General features: G+C 40.5%; 1 protein-coding gene across 1 annotated transcript in view; it reads right to left on the minus strand.

The window, feature by feature from the left end:
* LOC124711233 (wee1-like protein kinase) overlaps positions 1-20,444 on the minus strand; it is a 102,096-nt gene that overhangs the window by 39,264 nt on the left and 42,388 nt on the right. The window contains exon 5 of the mRNA XM_047241194.1: positions 11,860-12,008. Within this exon, the coding sequence (XP_047097150.1) occupies positions 11,860-12,008 (149 nt within the window). The remainder of the gene's footprint in view (positions 1-11,859; positions 12,009-20,444) is intronic.

Here is a 20,444-nt window from a genome sequence, read left to right on the forward strand (position 1 = left end):
TCCTTCCATCCCCCTGGACTGAACCTACGTTAAACAACCTCACTCCCATTTACTCTTCAGTCTTCTCCTCTTTCCCTTTCCTCTTTAGCCATTCACGCATCTTTTCATCCTACAATAGTTGTGTTTATCTTTATACTACACTCCTGGAAATGGAAAAAAGAACACATTGACACCGGTGTGTCAGACCCACCATACTTGCTCCGGACACTGCGAGAGGGCTGTACAAGCAATGATCACACGCACGGCACAGCGGACACACCAGGAACCGCGGTGTTGGCCGTCGAATGGCGCTAGCTGCGCAACATTTGTGCACCGCCGCCGTCAGTGTCAGCCAGTTTGCCGTGGCATACGGAGCTCCATCGCAGTCTTTAACACTGGTAGCATGTCGCGACAGCGTGGACGTGAACCGTATGTGCAGTTGACGGACTTTGAGCGAGGGCGTATAGTGGGCATGCGGGAGGCCGGGTGGACGTACCGCCGAATTGCTCAACACGTGCGGCGTGAGGTCTCCACAGTACATCGATGTTGTCGCCAGTGGTCGGCGGAAGGTGCACGTGCCCGTCGACCTGGGACCGGACCGCAGCGACGCACGGATGCACGCCAAGACCGTAGGATCCTACGCAGTGCCGTAGGGGACCGCACCGCCACTTCCCAGCAAATTAGGGACACTGGGGTATCGGCGAGGACCATTCGCAACCGTCTCCATGAAGCTGGGCTACGGTCCCGCACACCGTTAGGCCGTCTTCCGCTCACGCCCCAACATCGTGCAGCCTGCCTCCAGTGGTGTCGCGACAGGCGTGAATGGAGGGACGAATGGAGACGTGTCGTCTTCAGCGATGAGAGTCGCTTCTGCCTTGGTGCCAATGATGGTCGTATGCGTGTTTGGCGCCGTGCAGGTGAGCGCCACAATCAGGACTGCATACGACCGAGGCACATAGGGCCAACACCCGGCGTCATGGTGTGGGGAGCGATCTCCTACACTGGCCGTACACCACTGGTGATCGTCGAGGGGACACTGAATAGTGCACGGTACATCCAAACCGTCATCGAACCCATCGTTCTACCATTCCTAGACCGGCAAGGGAACTTGCTGTTCCAACAGGACAATGCACGTCCGCATGTATCCCGTGCCACCCAACGTGCTCTAGAAGGTGTAAGTCAACTACCCTGGCCAGCAAGATCTCCGGATCTGTCCCCCATTGAGCATGTTTGGGACTGGATGAAGCGTCGTCTCACGCGGTCTGCACGTCCAGCACGAACGCTGGTCCAACTGAGGCGCCAGGTGGAAATGGCATGGCAAGCCGTTCCACAGGACTACATCCAGCATCTCTACGATCGTCTCCATGGGAGAATAGCAGCCTGCATTGCTGCGAAAGGTGGATATACACTGTACTAGTGCCGACATTGTGCATGCTCTGTTGCCTGTGTCTATGTGCCTGTGGTTCTGTCAGTGTGATCATGTGATGTATCTGACCCCAGGAATGTGTCAATAAAGTTTCCCCTTCCTGGGACAATGAATTCACGGTGTTCTTATTTCAATTTCCAGGAGTGTATATACCTCTTTACTTCTGTATGCATCCTCTTTGGTTTGAAGCTGGCACAGTACTTACAGTAGAATATCTTTGGCTTCCCTCTTACAACCATGCCTCCATCCATGCTACCCTCCCTGTTTTCCTTTCCCTGTTGCTTCATAACCTGGGTTGTGAGTAACTGAATCCACTTTCCCTTCTTCCCTTTCTTTCCCCTCTCTCCTCCCTGATGAAGGAACATTTGTTCCGAAAGCTGGGAACGTAAATTTTCGGTTCTGTTTTTTGTGTATCTATCGGCTGTACTGAGCTGAGATAAGTACTGGCCAGCCCCTCTATCTCTTTGTTAGTATTAAATTCAATATTTCTTCTGTTACCCAAGGATTTCTACTAGCCCTCGTCTTTTTACCTACTTGATCCTCTGCTGCCTTCACTACTTCATCCCTCAGAGCTACCCATTCTTCTTCTACTGTATTTCTTTCCCCCATTCTTGTCAATTGTTCCCTTATGCTCTCCCTGTAACTCTGAACAACCTCTGGTTTGGTGGGTTTATCCAGGTCCCATCTCCTTAAATTTCCACCTTTTTGCAGCTTCTTCAGTTTTAATCTACAGTTCATAACCAATAGAGTGTGGTCTGAGTCCACATCTGCCCCTGGAAATGTATTACAACTTAAAACTTGGTTCCTAAATCTCTGCCTTACCATTATATAATCTATCTGACTCCTCCTAGTATCTCCAGGATTCTTTCATGTATACAACCTTCTTGAACCAAGTGTTAGCTATTATTAAGTTATGCTCTGTGCAAAATTGTACCAGACGGCTTCCTCTTTCATTTCTTAGCCCCAATCCATATTCACCCACTATGTTTCCCTCGCTCCCTTTTGCTACTCTCGAATTCCAGTCACCCGTGACTATTAAATTTTCGTCTCCCTTCACTACCTGAATAATTTCTTTTATCTCATCATACATTTCATCAATTTCTTCATCATCTGCAGAGCTAGTTGCCATATAAACTTGTACTACTGTAGTAGGCGTGGGTTTCGTGTCTCTCTTGGCCACAATAATGCGTTCACTATGCTGTTTGTAGTAGCTTACCCGCACTCCTATTTTTTTTATTCATTATTAAACCTACTCCTGCATTACCCCTATTTGATTTTGTATTTATAACCCTGTATTCACCTGACCAAAAGTCTTGTTCCTTCTGCCATCAAACTTCACTAATTCCCACTATATCTAGCTTTAACCTATCTATTCCCCTTTTTAAATTTTCTAACCTACCTGCCCAATTAAGGGATCTGACATTCCACGCTCCGATCCGTATAATGCCAGTTTTCTTTCTCCTGATAACGACGTCCTCTTGAGTAGTCCCCGCCCGGAGATCCGAATGGGGGACTATTTTACCTCCGGAATATTTTACCCAAGAGGACGCCATTTAACCATACAGTAAAGCTGCATGCTCTCGGGAAAAATTACGGCTGTAGTTTCCCCTTGCTTTCAGCCGTTCGCAGTACCAGCACAGCAAGGCCGTTTTGGTTAGTGTTACAAGGCCAGATCAGTCAATCATCCAGACTGTTGCCCCTGCAACTACTTAAAAGGCTGCTGCCCCTCTTCAGGAACCACACATTTGTCTGGCCTCTCAACAGATACCCCTCCGTTGTGGTTGCACACGGAAATCAAGGGAAGAACAACACAAACAGCACAGTTCAGTCAAGGGAAAGGGATAATGTGCAAGCAAATGAGTGAAAAGGGAAATCAGGACAGCAGGAAGAGAACAGAACAAGAGGAGGGAGCGTGGGCACTGGAAGAGCAGGGGCACCCCACCAACGCTATGTGCTCTGTGGCACCAGCAACAACACTGACCCGTTCCGACACATTATACCATTATCATGATACAAAGGGGACATCACATGGGGAAGAAGGCACAAGTGGAAATGAAACAGCACAACAGATCACACAAATTGTCGGGAGAAGGCAGGGAGAAGCTGGGCAGAGTGGAAGCAAAGTCAAGGCCTCCATAACCAACACCTACACCAACAGAGGGACTCAAATGCCATAGGAAAATGAAGGACTTTTATCAGAGTACAAACCACTTTTACAAATAAATCCACAGACAGATGTAACCATGCAAAGGTTGTCAGCTAATACCAGAGACGAGGAAGGTGGGAGGGCATATTTAGTGGGAAGGGCCAAAAGGCTGAATCAGTCCAGCAGAGTAAGAAACCATGGGTCAACCTAGTACTGCCAATACGAAGACAGCAGAAGATGGTAGATTCCCATTGGGAGAGGCAGAGGGAAGAACACCACATGGTGAAAGTTTCCTTGACAGCACAAATGTTATTGGACTGGGGAGTAGCCTCCAGAGTCTGCCTGCAAATGAGCTCACAGGGATTTCATGTAAAGCCACAAATCTGCCCCTGGAGAGTGGATGGACAGGTGGTTGCCATCTCACCAGATTATCAGCATTATCTGGGACACCTACATGGCCAAGGACCCAAAGGAAATCAACCAAACAAGCAGCATCACCAAGATCAGCACGAAGGTCGTGGATGGAAGAGACCATTAACTCTTTGTTGTATCCTGCAGTGTCTGGAGCTATGCTCAAACTGCACAGATTCTGTCAGCTTGCAGTCACAGCATTGATGCCATTCAGTAACTCATGTTTACTTGTGACAGAAGATGTGTCTCCCAAAAATCTCTTTTAACTTTTAACTATATTTCATTCATAATACAGTACGCTCTAAAACACAGCAAATGGTAAGCTACATGCTATACTACTTGACAAACAGTATCAATCTGCAAAATCCATTACAAATTATGAAAATGTAAATAGTTTACTAGGAAGCAAAGATGCTATACCACCACATATACAAAGAAACAATTTTTTATTTCCATATTTTCTTCTAAATTAATTGAGAAACATTACAAAACTAAAATATCACATGAAACGAAAGCTGAATTCTCATTTTTCATGAGGACAGTAAAGCTTTCAATGAAAAAGTAGATGTTGCATAGTCGTATAAAAGCCTTTTATAGTTGGAAAATTGGAGAAATGGATTTTCCCTCTTCTACAGGGAATCCCATGCCCCAGCCAGCACACCTCACACCAGCTCTGCTTGGCAGACAATGAACAAAGGCCAACTGAACTTGGGTGATAGATTATACTGCTTACACCTCCATGCTACTTTAAGTTATCTGCCAGGGTCATCTTAGTGGCTGGCAGGTGGTGGCATGCCAGTCTCTCAGCAACCCACAACTAGATGTTTAAGATGTTTACAATAAGCGAGACATCTAGCTAGTGCAAGTCTTAATGCCCTCTGCACCAAAGTAGGTCACCACATCATAGCAACATGCAGTCTTGAGTTACTATGTTGAAACATAATGTTACGGACAGCGCTACCAAATGGCACAGCGACTGGCCTTAACACATCAGACAAGCAATGGCTATTATTCAAATTACCAGACCTGCAAACCAGAGAGGATCTTGCTGAGTATGCAATGGCATTCAACATACCATCATCACACAAGGTGCTAGGCACCATACAATGACTAATGCAATCTGTCAATGTTCCTTCTCCTTGGAGCTTCCACACACGGATACATCCATTGTGGCGCTTCATGCAGATTTGGTTACTCGTCTGAAAAGACAAGATGGTGCCATTTCTGTGTCTAGTGTTATTGTCGGGTGCATCAGTGTTTGAAGAGTCTCCCAGCTGCCACATTAAGAGAGGCTGTGACCACTGTCCCTCTTGCTGATAGTCCACAGTGCTCCAGACTCGACGCACTGTTGGTGTGGGTATTTGCCCTGCTGCAAACAAAACCCATTCTGCACAACACGTTTATGTTTGTGTAACAATCTTCTGATACTGACCAATGCGAGGAGAAATACGTGGAATCCCATTGACTCAATATGCTATGATCTGGCTGCTTTTCAATTCAGTCACATTCTGGTAGACATTTCTCTTTCTTACACAAGTCCTAACAATATTCTCACAAACAATTCAACTTCAAACTATTTTTTGAATGAGAAAACCACTGCATAATCTTTCCTTAGAAGCAGGTGGTGTTACTCATACCTTTGTGTGATCACAATGAAGTGCTAATCATTTCCAAATCCAAGTATGAAGTACACTTCAAGCCAATTTGATGTTTGTCACATACCGCCTTCATAGTGTTGCAATTTTAATGAGCAGTGGTGTAAATATATATAATAAAAATGAAACATACATCTAGCCACATTTGTTAAACTACGATTTAGATAACCGTGGAAGGTTTGAGGACTATCTAAAAAGGATCAGTCACTAACACAGAGTAGCCTGAGTAATAACATTTTCCACTTTTGTCTCACTGTTATTTAAGACTGTGGACATATTTAAAAAAAAAAAACTTGCTGCCCTCTTGACACAATATAAATGCAATGAAGTAAAATATGGTGCACTGACACAAGTATGCCACATGCACAGCACACTATAATCAAATTAAAATTACTCGATAGTTGACATTTCGCATGTTGGAACTGGTTTCCTTCGATTAGAGCACTCAACATCATGCCCTAGCCGTTCACCATTGTCAAACCACCAACAACAACCGGTCAGTTCACTTCCAATTCCTCGTCTACTTTTCTTTGTTGATATATTTGGATCCAAAATGAATGGTTGGGTACTTTCATTTTTTATTTCTGTATTGTGAAAAGGATAGTTGCTACCCACCATATAGCAGAGATACTGAGTTGCAGAAAGGCACACCAAAGAGACTGTCAGAGAGTGAGCTTTCAGCCAACACACACACACACACACACACACACACACACACACACACAGTTACTTTCCATAATATTGTTACATTCCATTCCGGATTTTGCATTGTTTCATTTTGTATTTCATCACTATTTTTCGTTGACCAGGTACTGTAGTAACACCTAAATAATTGTTGCTTTCATTGGTTTCAGATATTACATCTTTTATGGAATAACACTACAGAAAATTACATAGTCCTTATGTAATCCCTGCAACATGTGTTGAAGTCAAACCCAATGAAATATTTATGATGTAGATTCCCAGGTTCTCGAACATTATCATTAAGGAGGAGACTGAAATCAAGTTTATGAGAAAACTGAAAAATAGGGATGCTGATAACCAACTTAGCAAAACCTGGGTTCTTGTACAAATCATTTAAGGAGCAATGAAATCCAAATGCAGTGAATGGAGTCTATGACATGAATATGAAAGTAGCACTTCCTTGGCACATCCTCCAGTGGTGAAACTGACAGAATTTGATATTCCAGCAGTGAGCCATCACAGACAAAGGCACAGATTTTATAATGGAGCACCACCAGCTGGACAAGTTATGTGGGTAGGGGGTAGGTATGAAGGGAGGAGCAGCTACTGCAAAAGCTCAGTACATCAGGAACACCTGATTATGTCAGTGAGGTAAGTTTACAAAATATTGTGCTGGTCAGACATGATCATCCGCCTGAAAACACGGGCAGACTCAAATTATCAATGGTCAGTTCTGATGGTAGCCAGTGCAATGTCACCATTTGAAATACTAGCAGCAACGTGACAACATTAGCTGTCCTATGTCTGCTGAAACCACAGATTCAGAACTAGACTGGGAATTGAACCCTCAACCTTTGAGTTTTTAGTCTGACACCCACTGGGCTACCAAACCAGGGTTTTGTCACTGAAGCATAAGTTTACGATAACAAAGGACTGGTAATGTTGACCAGTCTACCGTTCAGATACTCAGGCACCATATCCATGTAGCCAGTAAAAGGAAATAATACTTGAAAGATCCTGGCTTGAATTATACTTTGGACCCACCCAAAAACGGCTACCAACAGCAGATTGCACCAACTCCATAGGGGACGTAGCTTTCTCTACTGACAGAGGCATCATAAGTTGGCCACGAAACCTACAGAGCAATTACTAATGTGCCAATGCTTACAGACAAAATTTCCAAGAAATAGTAATCAGCACTTAAAATCAGCAAGGGGGAAAAAAGTAATTCAGACAGCCAGCAAGGATCACCAACTGTGACATAATCGCGCATACAAACAGTGATCCAATACTGTAAAATGCTTTTTTATTCCAGTCACTGATCACAATATGAATTCTTTAGGCGATGACTGGTTTCAGTCTGTAATGACTGAAACAGTCATTACAGACTGAAACCGATCATCGTCTAAAGAATTCATATTGTGATCAGTGACTGGAATAAAAGAGCATTTTAGCCAAGGATAACACTATGCTCCTAATGCCACATGTGGATACAAGATTTTATATCATTTTGAATGGTGCTGCCTACATAAATAAGCTTATTCTATGAATAAAATTGAGAAGATTGCTCTTCTCAGTACATCAGGTTTGCCACATTATGTCATTATGGGTTTTAAATATATCAGTGTGCTATGGTAACTAGATGGACTTCCAAAAAGTATGTAATGAAGGCATACCATCTAAGTTCCATAGTTTGGCAAACACCCTCAGCATATATGTGGAGTAGTGAACTGCAGATTTGGGATGAAGATGATATCGTCCATTTCAACGTGATCTCCTTTACAATAGTCCCACTTTTTTGTTTCTGGAAACTAATTGCAATGAAGTTTCACTGACCTCTAGAAACATCCTCAATTCAACTTTTTACTGTTTGACAGAAAATACTCTTCACAAGCTGACGAGTAGTCCACTATGGCCTGTCATAATAACCTGCAAATTGAACGCTTTGATGTGAACACACCAGAATCCACTAAGTTAAAACCAACAGTTGCTATCAATATGTGGGTGAGAAACGAACGAAGAACTTTTAAAAGTAGCTGTAATACTTCAGGTTTATCCATTGTAACACAAAATTCACGATGGAACTTTTGAGGACCTGTTACCTTTCCTTGATAGTTAAGAGAGGAAATGACTGATCCTTGGGTCAAAATGTAAAATACTGACCTGATAATATGATAAGGTTTTTTTCCCCAAATTCATCTTATATTCACAAATCAAAGTATCGCTGCTGAGGTTTACATTTTTACGTTGTGTGATACAGTTGTCTTACATTTGCAGATGAAGCTTTGGGGACTGACATCAAATAAAGATTTATTTAAAATAATTTTGGGAGGTTTGGAGGAGGAATGATTACACCAGCTTGGCTGAGAACTTGGCGAATGTGAGAGGAGATGGGAAGGTGGTGGTGGTGGTGGAGAAAGCAGCAAATTTCATCCTGCCAGCAACCATAGCAACGTGTACCATCTATCTCGGCATTTTATGAGTATCTGTCACATTTAAACTACAGTCTGCCTGAATCAATTTGTAGTCTGAATTGAATAGATGTTAAAATCTTACAAATACTCTCAACATGAGTATACATTTCTGCAAGAGATGATTGTCTAATATAAGCCAGTGACATTTTTGTGTTTCATGCAGCAACATTTTCAATGCATTCTGTGAGGTACAATGCCAATGGAAAGGGGTTGCGCCACCTGTTGGTTCTACGCAGCCAGTGAGACAGCTGCGGGCAGAGGAGATGTTCGAAGGCAAGAGACAAAAGAATACTGTCACACTCCCACATGAATATAGATATAAAATCAATTACGTATTCAGAAACAACAGTTGTGTTCTCAGATCCCATCACAAACCAAACCTTGGAAACTGCAATGTGTTTGGAAAAAATAGCCAAATATTTGACAAGCAAAATTATAAATTTCGCTGCTACTCATATATAGAAATACATTAGCTCTTTCTTTGCCTCTCACTGATTTGTTGAAATTAAGATAAAAATTTATGTAAATCTTTTATTTTTGTTTATTTCTCCTTGCATTATCAAAATGTAGACAAACAATAAACAGAACAAGTTTAGAATAAGTACAATGTTGGCAATTCTTTACATCATCAATAAAATAGTTCATAATTTTGATTAGTGAGAATATGTTGAAAATAAATTTTTCTCAAAGAAACTGAAAGAGGGATGGGGTCATCTTATATTCAGATTTGAGCTGCTAAAGGTGGTGGTCATGTGTGTAAGAGCTGTGCTTACTTGTGTGAATGAATGTGTGCGTGTTTCCTCTTCTGACAGGCTTTGGCCTAGAGCTTATGTGCAAGAATCTTTTAGTTGTGTCTGTCTGCAACTAACTGTCATATTTATAGTAAGTAGCAATCTATCCTTTCATTACATTGCTGATATTCTGATACACAAGGTATGTAGAAAAACCCACACACACAGGGGCTCTATCCTTGCACACAGAACCACCGGCATCTGCCACAAAGACATTCCATGTCTAAGACTGGCTCCTAGAACTCTAACACCGTCTTAACAAGAATAGCTCACTGCAGAATAATTACAACATCTACGAATAGTGTTCTAAAGGAATCTGTATTCTTATAGACAAACTGAGAATGTGTTTTAGTCAAAATCTGCACCAACTCTGGAACTCCAGAGGAGCAAGACAGAAATTAAAGGAGCAAGACAAATTAAAGGAAGCTGATAATTGCTGATCTGTAATGTAGAAAAATATAGATTGCTACTTACCATAAAGATGACATGTTAAGTTGCAGACGAGCACAATTCACAATTAGAAGACACCTACACAAAGCTTTTGGCCACATCCTTCATCAACAAAAGAAAAACACCATTCATACACACAAGCAAGTACTCCTCATGCACACGTGACCACCAATTCAGGTAGCTTGGGCCAGAATGCCGGCGTGAGCTGCTGAGTTGGCTGTCACGTATGTGTGACGTGTTTGCTTGTGTGTATGAATGGTGTGTGTTTCTCTGTTTCTCTTTTGCTAATGAGGGCTGTGGCCGAAAGCTTTATGTAAATGTCTCAATTGTGCCTGTCTGCAACTTAATGAGTCTTCTTTATGGTACATAGTAATCCATCTTTTCCTACATTGATGACACTTTACCTGGAGTTAATTGCTTCTCTGTCTTTTGTTGGCCCCATGTCTGGAATGTTGGGTAGACTTGTGAAGCTAATGGCAACTAATCCACTTCAAACCCATTAACAAAGGCACAAAGTCTTCTTTGTAGCATTAAAGGTCATTCCAGATCTCTTACAACCAAATGTTTACCACATTCCACTCAATGCAGCAGTCTTATACATGGTAGACAATTAAAAAACAGAGGTGCAAGGAGCATGAAACAGCAACACACGACTAAGCATCTTAGGAGAACAGCTGTCGCTGAATCATGCCTCATGTGTGATCATGGAATGAAACAGAATAAGATCAGTATCATGGTTTATGGGAGAAACTATCATTATGGAATCTGCCTGAACACTGATGTCAGAAAACCTGATCAGCCATTATGGAGTTTCCTTGGATTTCTTCTCATCCCACCAGGTACATTCCCCTTGACCTGGAGTTCTTTGCTACTTTTCCATAACTCCCCCTGTTTCCTAAATTTCCCCAGTGCTTTTCCTTCATCCCTCTTCCTTTGCCTTCAATCCTCGTGCCAGAAGAGGGGAGGCCACTATCTCTGAAAGCTTGCACATCTCTCTAACTCATATGTGTTTTCTCCTGCCACCGCTTGGTGAGTATGCTTTGTATCTGTCTAATTATATTATTTGTAATTGGATAGATAAAAAAAATCTACTCACCAAGCAGTGGCAGGGGAATACACACACACACACACACACACACACACACACACACAAAAAAAAAAAGGTTTTACCTGCAAGCTTTTGGAACCAATGTCTCCTCCTCCTGGAAGAACGGTTGAAGGAAATGGAAGAGGTGTGAAGGAAAAGGACAGGAGAGGTTTAGAAAAAGGGGTAGAGTTCAGAACAGTCGCTCATAACCCCACGTCAGGCGAGATTTACCGGATGGGATGAGAAGGAAAACTGTCAAATTTGACAATTTTCATTGTTAAATTATTTGTTCTTGATTGTGTTTGTGTAATTGCAAGTGACTAATATACTTGGAGAAGCACACACACACACACACACACACACACACACACACACACACACATTTTTAAGGCTGACGTTTCATATTTTTGTTTTCATTGATTTTTCCAAACAACTCTAAACAAATGTTGGGACGACTAAAAGGCCATATCAGACACTTTTCCATTTCATGGCCCTTTATTAAAAACTGATAAGCGAAAAATTCTTATACTATCCACCACAATAACAGTTTGGTTTTGTATGTTTCAATTTCACTGCAACAATTCACAGCTTTAAGTTCTATTAATCAGTTTTGTTTTATTTCAATTGACTGATCGTATGTTATCAAATGTTTTATGAGACTGTAACTGACAACATTGTTCAACTGAATAAAAAACTAAACAAAAATATATTCACACTTGAAAAAAATTGATTGTAAATAGAAGCTCTCTGACTCACCAATTTTGTATGTTATTTCCTCAGTATCTTCTTCCTCAAAACCATCATCTGTCTGATCAGCTTTCAATAATTTTAGCCTCTTTTCTCTGGATATAAATATATTTCCAGGTTTGATGTCCATATGAACCAGCTGAAGAGAATGGATGTACCTGAAATTAGAATCCACACAACTTAATTCAGTAATTTTTGCATCCTATTCTCCTGAAGAGGAGGAAAAAATATCCGTAATATACACCACTCTGACTTCATTAGACACAGCTGGGATAGGTATGGGTGGAAAAAAGGGGATGGGAATGGGGCAGCATTTCTTAAGCCAATACAACAAATGTAGAAGAGAGAAAAAGTTACATAATTTGAGCCATTCGATATTCTTTGCATACTGATCATACCATGGTTAGGGCTGGTCATGTATAAGCATAGCTTGAAACCTACATTAATTTGGAAAGTATTGCATGGAAAGGTCTGGCAAAATTTAAATAATTTACAATTCACTAAATAGTGGGAGCATTTAGTTTAGTGTGCACACTGATGGCTCAACACTACTTACTGTAGAGAACCTTCCAGAAAGCATTTGACACTGTGCCCCATTGAAGGCTATAGACGAAGGTATGCACATATGGAATAAGTTCATCGATATGCCAAGTGGCTCAAAGAGTACTTAAATAATAGAACCCAGCAAGACCAACTACAATACATCAGACCACAACACAGAAACCAAGATGGCGGCAGTCTTAGGCCAAGTATTTCAGTGGTACCCTAATATGAATTATTTACAAACTTCATAAATGGAAAGTAGATTCTAAATTGCCTAAGAAATGTCGTATTGTTATATATTTTTCTATATTCAACCTTAAATAAAAAGTTGTTACTAAAGTCACAAATTGCCTAATAAGTACTATGACGAAATAAAATTTGGAGATGCAACTCCAAATCAAATCCAAACAACTACTACACAACACATGTAAATGGCATATTTTGACACTAATAATAATTTACAAAATGAAGCTACCTAGCAATAATAAGTGAAGTGTGTTACTAAAGCTCAAAATTGTATTAAACAATATGCAGTTAATTCTAATCACTGTCATTATGTAATATGCTAGAAGTGGTTTGATTCTGAGCACCTGTTGGATTTATTTGCTGCTCAGCTTGGCCACTCTGCATTTTGTTATTTTTGCTGCAATGTCTTCATGAGTTCCTCTTCTTTGTTTTACTAGGGTTCGAGTAATTTCCTTTGAAACACACTTTTCATGGTTACTGTCTTTAAAGGAATGCCACGTTTGCACACATCACTGAGGTTACTAATGGCATTTTCACACAATTCAGTTTGTAAGGCAAGTACTGCATCTCTTTGATTTTCAAGTTTGAGAAATTCTGATTCACATGTGCTGCTAATCAGAACTTTAAAAGTATATATATTTTAGACAAAATGTCTGCTTGTGTCTGTGTATGTGTGGATGGATATGTGTGTGTGTGCGAGTGTATACCTGTCCTTTTTCCCCCTAAGGTAAGTCTTTCCGCTCCCGGGATTGGAATGACTCCTTACCCTCTCCCTTAAAACCCATATCCTTTTGTCTTTCCTTCTCCTTCCCTCTTTCCTGACGAGGCAACCATTGGTTGCGAAAGCTAGAATTTTGTGTGTATGTTTGTGTGTCTATCGACCTGCCAGCGCTTTTGTTTGGTAAGTTTCATCATCTTTTTTTATATATATATATATATATATATATATATATATATATATATATACCCATCTACTCAATCTCCCACTTCCAGCTCCACTCCCTCCAAAACCTATTTCACCTCATGTTAACACTTTCCACCTTCTAATACCATGTCACCCTCACAACACCCCCACAATGACCCCATTAAGTTTTATTTACATTCCCTCCGCAAACATGCCTTCGCCCTAGCCAGATTACACTCCCATATTCTATTTTCTCAGGCTTGTCTGACATTTGGCATCACCCCCAAAGGCCTTACACTTAAAGTTCCCATCTCTGGCTGCAACCCTTCCTTCCATCAGTCCCTATACCAGTTCCAAACTGAACAATCCATTGCCCTCACCCACCTAATCCTTCACCTACACATCAACTCAGCCAATGAACACACCCGTCAACTCCTATCCTTAATAAAAGTCCTTAATCTTTCCTCTCCCACATCCACACCGGCTGTCCAGAGCATCCTCCTACAGGCCAACCGTAAATTAGAACAGCATGCCACCCTCCACCTCAAAAAACTATCCAATCTCCTGGTTTCCCACCTCCGGAAAGGCAACTCACTCACCCTTCACAACCTTTCCAGCAAACCTCAACCTCCTCTCATTGCACACAAACCCAGTCTCTCCCATCTACTCAATCTCCCACTTCCAGCTCCACTCCCTCCAAAACCCCCCTAAGGTAAGTCTTTCCGCTCCCGGGATTGGATTGACTCCTTACCCTCTCCTTTAAAACCCACTTCCTTTCGTCTTCCCCTCTCCTTCCCTCTTTCCTGATGAGGCAACAATTTGTTGGGAAAGCTTGAATTTTGTGTGTATGTTTGTGTTTGTTTGTGTGTCTATCGACCTGCCAGCGTTTTTGTTCGGTAAGTCACCTCATCTTTGTATTTATATATAATTTTTCCCACGTGGAATGTTTCCTTCCATTTTATATATATATATATATATATATATATATATATATATATATATATATATATATATAAGGAAATCATCATAGAAGAAGGACATTCAATCCCCCACAATTCAGCTGGTTGAAATAGGAAAGGACTTCTTTGGTTTCACACTGCAACAAAATTTCATCCTCTGTCTGTAACATTTCTTCACAACCTCAACATTTTCCACCTTTTCGCAGCTTTTCAAACACTGTTTTGCTGGTGTATCTAGCAATACAAACCAAGACTTTCAAATCTTCATCCATCATGGGAATGTTTGCTAGTTCCTCTAGAGCAGATTCTAATTCATCTAAATTTTCACATGTTTGGTGTTTTATGCTGTAATTTACTTTTGCTGCAAAATCATTTAATGTAAATTCACCATGTTTAGTAGATATGAGCTTTAGAAGATTTATTACTTTGAGTTTCAGATTTCAAGATTTGCTCGACTGAAACATTATATATGCAGCCACTTAGCCTTCTACAAGCTCCAAATCTTGCTTCTAAAGCAAGAATAAGAATGTGTAATTTTGCTGTGAGAATATAGGACCAGTTGTAGGTGTTAAAAATGTATCTAATTACTATTAAAAACAGTCTTGATCACGATTTATTTTATAAGGTGACCGGTTTCGACCACTACTGTGGTCATCTTAAGACCATTGAGTGGAAACCCCTTTCTGTTGGAGAGTTGTGATTCTCCAACAGAAAGGGGTTTCCACTCAATGGTCTGAAGATGACCACAGTAGTGGTCGAAACCGGTCACCTTATAAAATAAATCGCGATCAAGACTGTTTTTAATAGTAATTATTTACAAGACATTGATCACTGCTGTTCCCATAATGCATTCAAAAGTAAAAATGTATCTGCATAACTGAACTGTTGTTGCAAGTGTGTTGAGAGAAAGCAGTATATGTTTCATTGGTTTGTTTTCCATGAGTAGGCAATGCATGCCAGATGTCAAGATATGTTTTCAAATGTTCAAGAAACCGAAGTTTCTAGTCAGCAGGTCCAGTGATTGGGCTAGAATTATCATCTTATGTCTATTTGCTTTTCATGGGATGCTGTTGTAATGGTACTTGAATTACATAACCATTATGGTACCTCACCTGAACCTCTCGACACCAGTAATATTCTACTGTGTTTCTGCAAAGTAGTTGACATATTTCTGCGACAACATTCAGATTCGCTTTCATTTGTGTTACATCGATATGTTTATATTGCAATGATATTATTCTTATGTGTATTCTTTCTTTGTCACTATGATCTTTGACATGCTTGTAACTCTGATTTTTGGGTGCATAAGCGATTATTAGTTAGTTGTTAACTTGTTGGAGAGTAGGACCTTGAGAAGGTCAAGTGTTGGACGTCATGTTGAAAAGACGCATAACGTAGTCAGCTTATAAAATGTGAACTTTAACAGTGACTGTGATGAAGATGTTTTCAAGTATGTTTTGCAGTGTGAAGTTTTTTGTGTTACGTGATATTGCAATAAAAGCAATTAAAAGGAAGTGTAACAATTTCGGAGTGCTGATTATTGTTTTACATCACCATTGTCCAGCAAAAGTGTAATCTTCGAGAATGGTTTGTGAAGCGCATCAACAAAATTTTTGAATATAGCAGGATAAAACCTAGGCCTCTTTGCATCCGAGCTTGGAATCATAACCACCTAGATTTTCAACGATTGAGCCATGATTTTACGACGAGACCAGCGTGGGAAACACAAAAAGATGAGTGCCTAGTTTTTTGATTATTACATGAAATGACTTTATTAACTGTGCTCTAATGACACTTGCCACATAATATGACTGTTGCTGCCCGAAAATGCAGTATTTAGCAGCATGAGCAACACCACAATCATTAAATTTTGACCTTTGTTGTGATAGGGTTGTCAGACTGTACATTAGAAACTGTCCACCATTTAACGATTAATTTTAAAAACTGAATAGTGCCATCAGAAATATCAGTCCCTGACTTTTCAAAATTTCTAGTGCTGCCACATTTTTAGAATCAAAAACACTGAGAGCAAGGGTAACATTCTCTCTCTCAAAAGAAGTTGGATATTCTGCCTTTCTCACTAGCTTTGGGCAAGTTTCAACTGTTTATTTTTCTCAGAATGAAACAGGTTCCTCAAATCTGAAAACTTAACTTCACCGACAGTATATTCACACGCAGCATTCCCTTCATCACTGTGTAGAAAGGTACTGATGAAGGCAAGTGTATCCTCAATATTTGGCATTATGAAGGATTCATTTTTTCCATTCAACCAGTTATTTCTGATACACTTAAGCAAGTGCACACTGTCAAACAGAAAAAAGGCAAATTTGGATGGAGTGACTGGATTTGTAATACACGGCTGTAAAGTGCCACCACACATAAGCCGATACATTTTGCTGTTAGTGCTATGGTTATCTGTTACCAGGCATATAACATCATATCCAAGCTCATGCATTAACTTTAATACATCAATTGTCATTTTCAGTAGTGTATCAGAATTAACGTTTTTTACAGGAAAGAGAGCTATTACTTCTTTATAATAAGAATGTAAAGATGATGCCATGAAAACCAGCGTAGTACCTGCTGTTGTTGTATCTGAAGTATTCTCAACAACACCAAGTATCTTTCCGTAAGAGAATTTTGAGTTAATATAAACTTCACCTAGCATCACTGAAATTACCTTGTCACTTTCCTGAATAAATATATTTTTTTCCCCTCAAGAAAGCTACCGGTGATGGACCAATACAAGGTTTATTTGGACCCATTTTGCATAGTAACTGCCTTAAATAGAGAGGATGCGGTAATGTTTGCACATTTCTTTTTCTCAAGTGATGGTAGCCACCAGGAAATGGAAAGCAAATGGTTGCTGCCCATATCAAAAGCTCAGGAGAATATCTACATTGCTTTGTTATTGCAAACTGTAATTGCTCCAAAACAAATTCTATTTTAGGGGCTATTTCTTCATCAAAATCACTACCAGCTTTCAGTGTTTGTTTGAGAACACTGACTAAAATTATAATCTTGCCAATGGTGCCAATAGAGTTATCTGTGAAACCATTTAGGTGACTCACCAGATTGTCAAATTTTGTCCACTAGTCACATTTCAAGTTCTCTTCCTCCCCAGATTGTAATATCCATTTCAAGGTTTTTTGTGAAACACTTACTTCCAAGGAACTTGATATCTTGAAGCACACAAACTAATGGCACATCACTGACTGAATCATCCTTTAATTTAATGAAAGATATGTAGCCATCCTTTAAGTGTAAATGGACAAACATTCCTTTTCTGCACTTCGCTTTTAAAATGCTGAAAGTCAGGTATATTATCACTTTTGCACATATTATTGAAACTACATTCATCACGTTCCAGTAGCTGTTTAACACGATCTTCAGGATTTTTCCTTTCCTTACGAACTGGTACTGTATGAGAAGAAGATTGATTAGGAAAGATAGTAGGAATCGCATCATTTGTTAGTTTTCGTATTTTTCGTGGCACACGTATTGGTTCACTATTTTCCACATGAAAAATGTCTTCCCAACCACAAACTTAGGCTCAAAATGCTTAATGCATACCACAGTTTTATCGTTCACTTCAAAATTATCTCTCTTGAATTAGTTCTACATCTACATCTACATCTATACTCCGCGAGCCACCTTATAGTGTGTGGCGGAGGGTACTTATTGTACCACTATCTGATCCCCCCTTCCCTGTTCCATTCACGACTTGTGCGTGGGAAGAACGACTGCTTGTAAGTCTCCGTATTTGCTCTAATTTCTCGGATCTTTTCGTTGTGATCATTACGCGAGATATATGTGGGCGGTAGTAATATGTTGCCCATCTCTTCCCGGAATGTGCTCTCTCGTAATTTCGATAATAAACCTCTCCGTATTGCGTAACGCCTTTCTTGAAGTGTCCGCCACTGGAGCTTGTTCAGCATCTCCGTAACGCTCTCGCGCTGACTAAATGTCCCCATGACGAATCGCGCTGCTTTTCGCTGGATCATGTCTATCTCTTCTATTAATCCAACCTGGTAAGGGTCCCATACTGATGAGCAATACTCAAGAATCGGACGAACAAGCGTTTTGTAAGCTACTTCTTTCGTCGATGAGTCACATTTTCTTAGAATTCTTCCTATGAATCTCAACCTGGCGCCTGCTTTTCCCACTATTTGTTTTATGTGATCATTCCACTTCAGATCGCTCCGGATAGTAACTCCTAAGTATTTTACGGTCGTTACCGCTTCCAATGATTTACCACCTATGGCATGATCGTACTGGAATGGATTTCTGCCCCTATGTATGCGCATTATATTACATTTATCTACGTTTAGGGAAAGCTGCCAGCTGTCGCACCATGCATTAATCCTCTGCAGGTCCTCCTGGAGTACGTACGAGTCTTCTGATGTTGCTACTTTCTTGTAGACAACCGTGTCATCTGCAAATAGCCTCACGGAGCTACCGATGTTGTCAACTAAGTCATTTATGTATATTGTAAACAATAAAGGTCCTATCACGCTTCCCTGCAGTACTCCCGAAATTACCTCTACATCTGCAGATTTTGAACCGTTAAGAATGACATGTTGTGTTCTTTCTTCTAGGAAATCCTGAATCCAATCACAAACCTGGTCCGATATTCCGTAAGCTCGTATTTTTTTCACTAAACGTAAGTGCGGAACCGTATCAAATGCCTTCCTGAAGTCCAGGAATACGGCATCAATCTGCTCGCCAGTGTCTACGGCACTGTGAATTTCTTGGGCAAGTAGGGCGAGCTGAGTTTCACATGATCTCTGTTTGCGGAATCCATGTTGGTTATGATGAAGGAGATTTGTATTATCTAAGAACGTCATAATACGAGAACACAAAACATGTTCCATTATTCTACAACAGATTGACGTAAGCGAAATAGGCCTATAATTATTCGCATCTGATTTATGACCCTTCTTGAAAATGGGAACGACCTGCGCTTTCTTCCAGTCGCTAGGTACTTTACGTTCTTCCAGCGATCTACGATAAATTGCTGATAGAAAGGGGGCAAGTTCTTTAGTATAATCACTGTAGAATCTTAAGGGTATCTCGTCTGGTCCGGATGCTTTTCCGCTACTAAGTGATAGCAGTTGTTTTTCAATTCCGATATCGTTTATTTCAATATTTTCCATTTTGGCGTCCGTGCGATGGCTGAAGACAGGGACCGTGTTACGATTTTCCGCAGTGAAACAGTTTCGGAACACTGAATTCAGTATTTCTGCCTTTCTTCGGTCGTCCTCTGTTTCGGTGCCATCGTGGTCAACGAGTGACTGAATAGGGGATTTAGATCCGCTTACCGATTTTACATATGACCAAAACTTTTTAGGGTTCTTGTTTAGATTGTTTGCCAATGTTTTATGTTCGAATTCGTTGAATGCTTCTCTCATTGCTCTCTTTACGCTCTTTTTCGCTTCGTTCAGCTTTTCCTTATCAGCTATGATTCGACTACTCTTAAACCTATGATGAAGCTTTCTTTGTTTCCGTAGTACCTTTCGTACATGATTGTTATACCACGGTGGATCTTTCCCCTCACTTTGGACCTTGGTCGGTACGAACTTATCTAAGGCGTACTGGACGATGTTTCTGAATTTTTTCCATTTTTGTTCCACATCCTCTTCCTCAGAAATGAACGTTTGATGGTGGTCACTCAGATATTCTGCGATTTGTGCCCTATCACTCTTGTTAATCCATTTGTTCCTCAATGCTGTTTCTTTGGGAAACTTAAATGTTGAGGTATCATATGTTTTGCCGTAATCTGATTAACAACTGGTACACAACAGCTACAAACCATCGCAAGAGCAGTTTACACTTTAAATTATACCGAACTTACTAGAGAATCTATAAAATAAATACTAGCGTAGCACTTGTGACGACATTCACAGCATATAGCGTAAATAATAGGCAGTAATAAATGCTTT

This window comes from Schistocerca piceifrons, chromosome 8 (assembly GCF_021461385.2).
Source record: "Schistocerca piceifrons isolate TAMUIC-IGC-003096 chromosome 8, iqSchPice1.1, whole genome shotgun sequence".
Taxonomy (NCBI): domain Eukaryota; kingdom Metazoa; phylum Arthropoda; class Insecta; order Orthoptera; family Acrididae; genus Schistocerca; species Schistocerca piceifrons.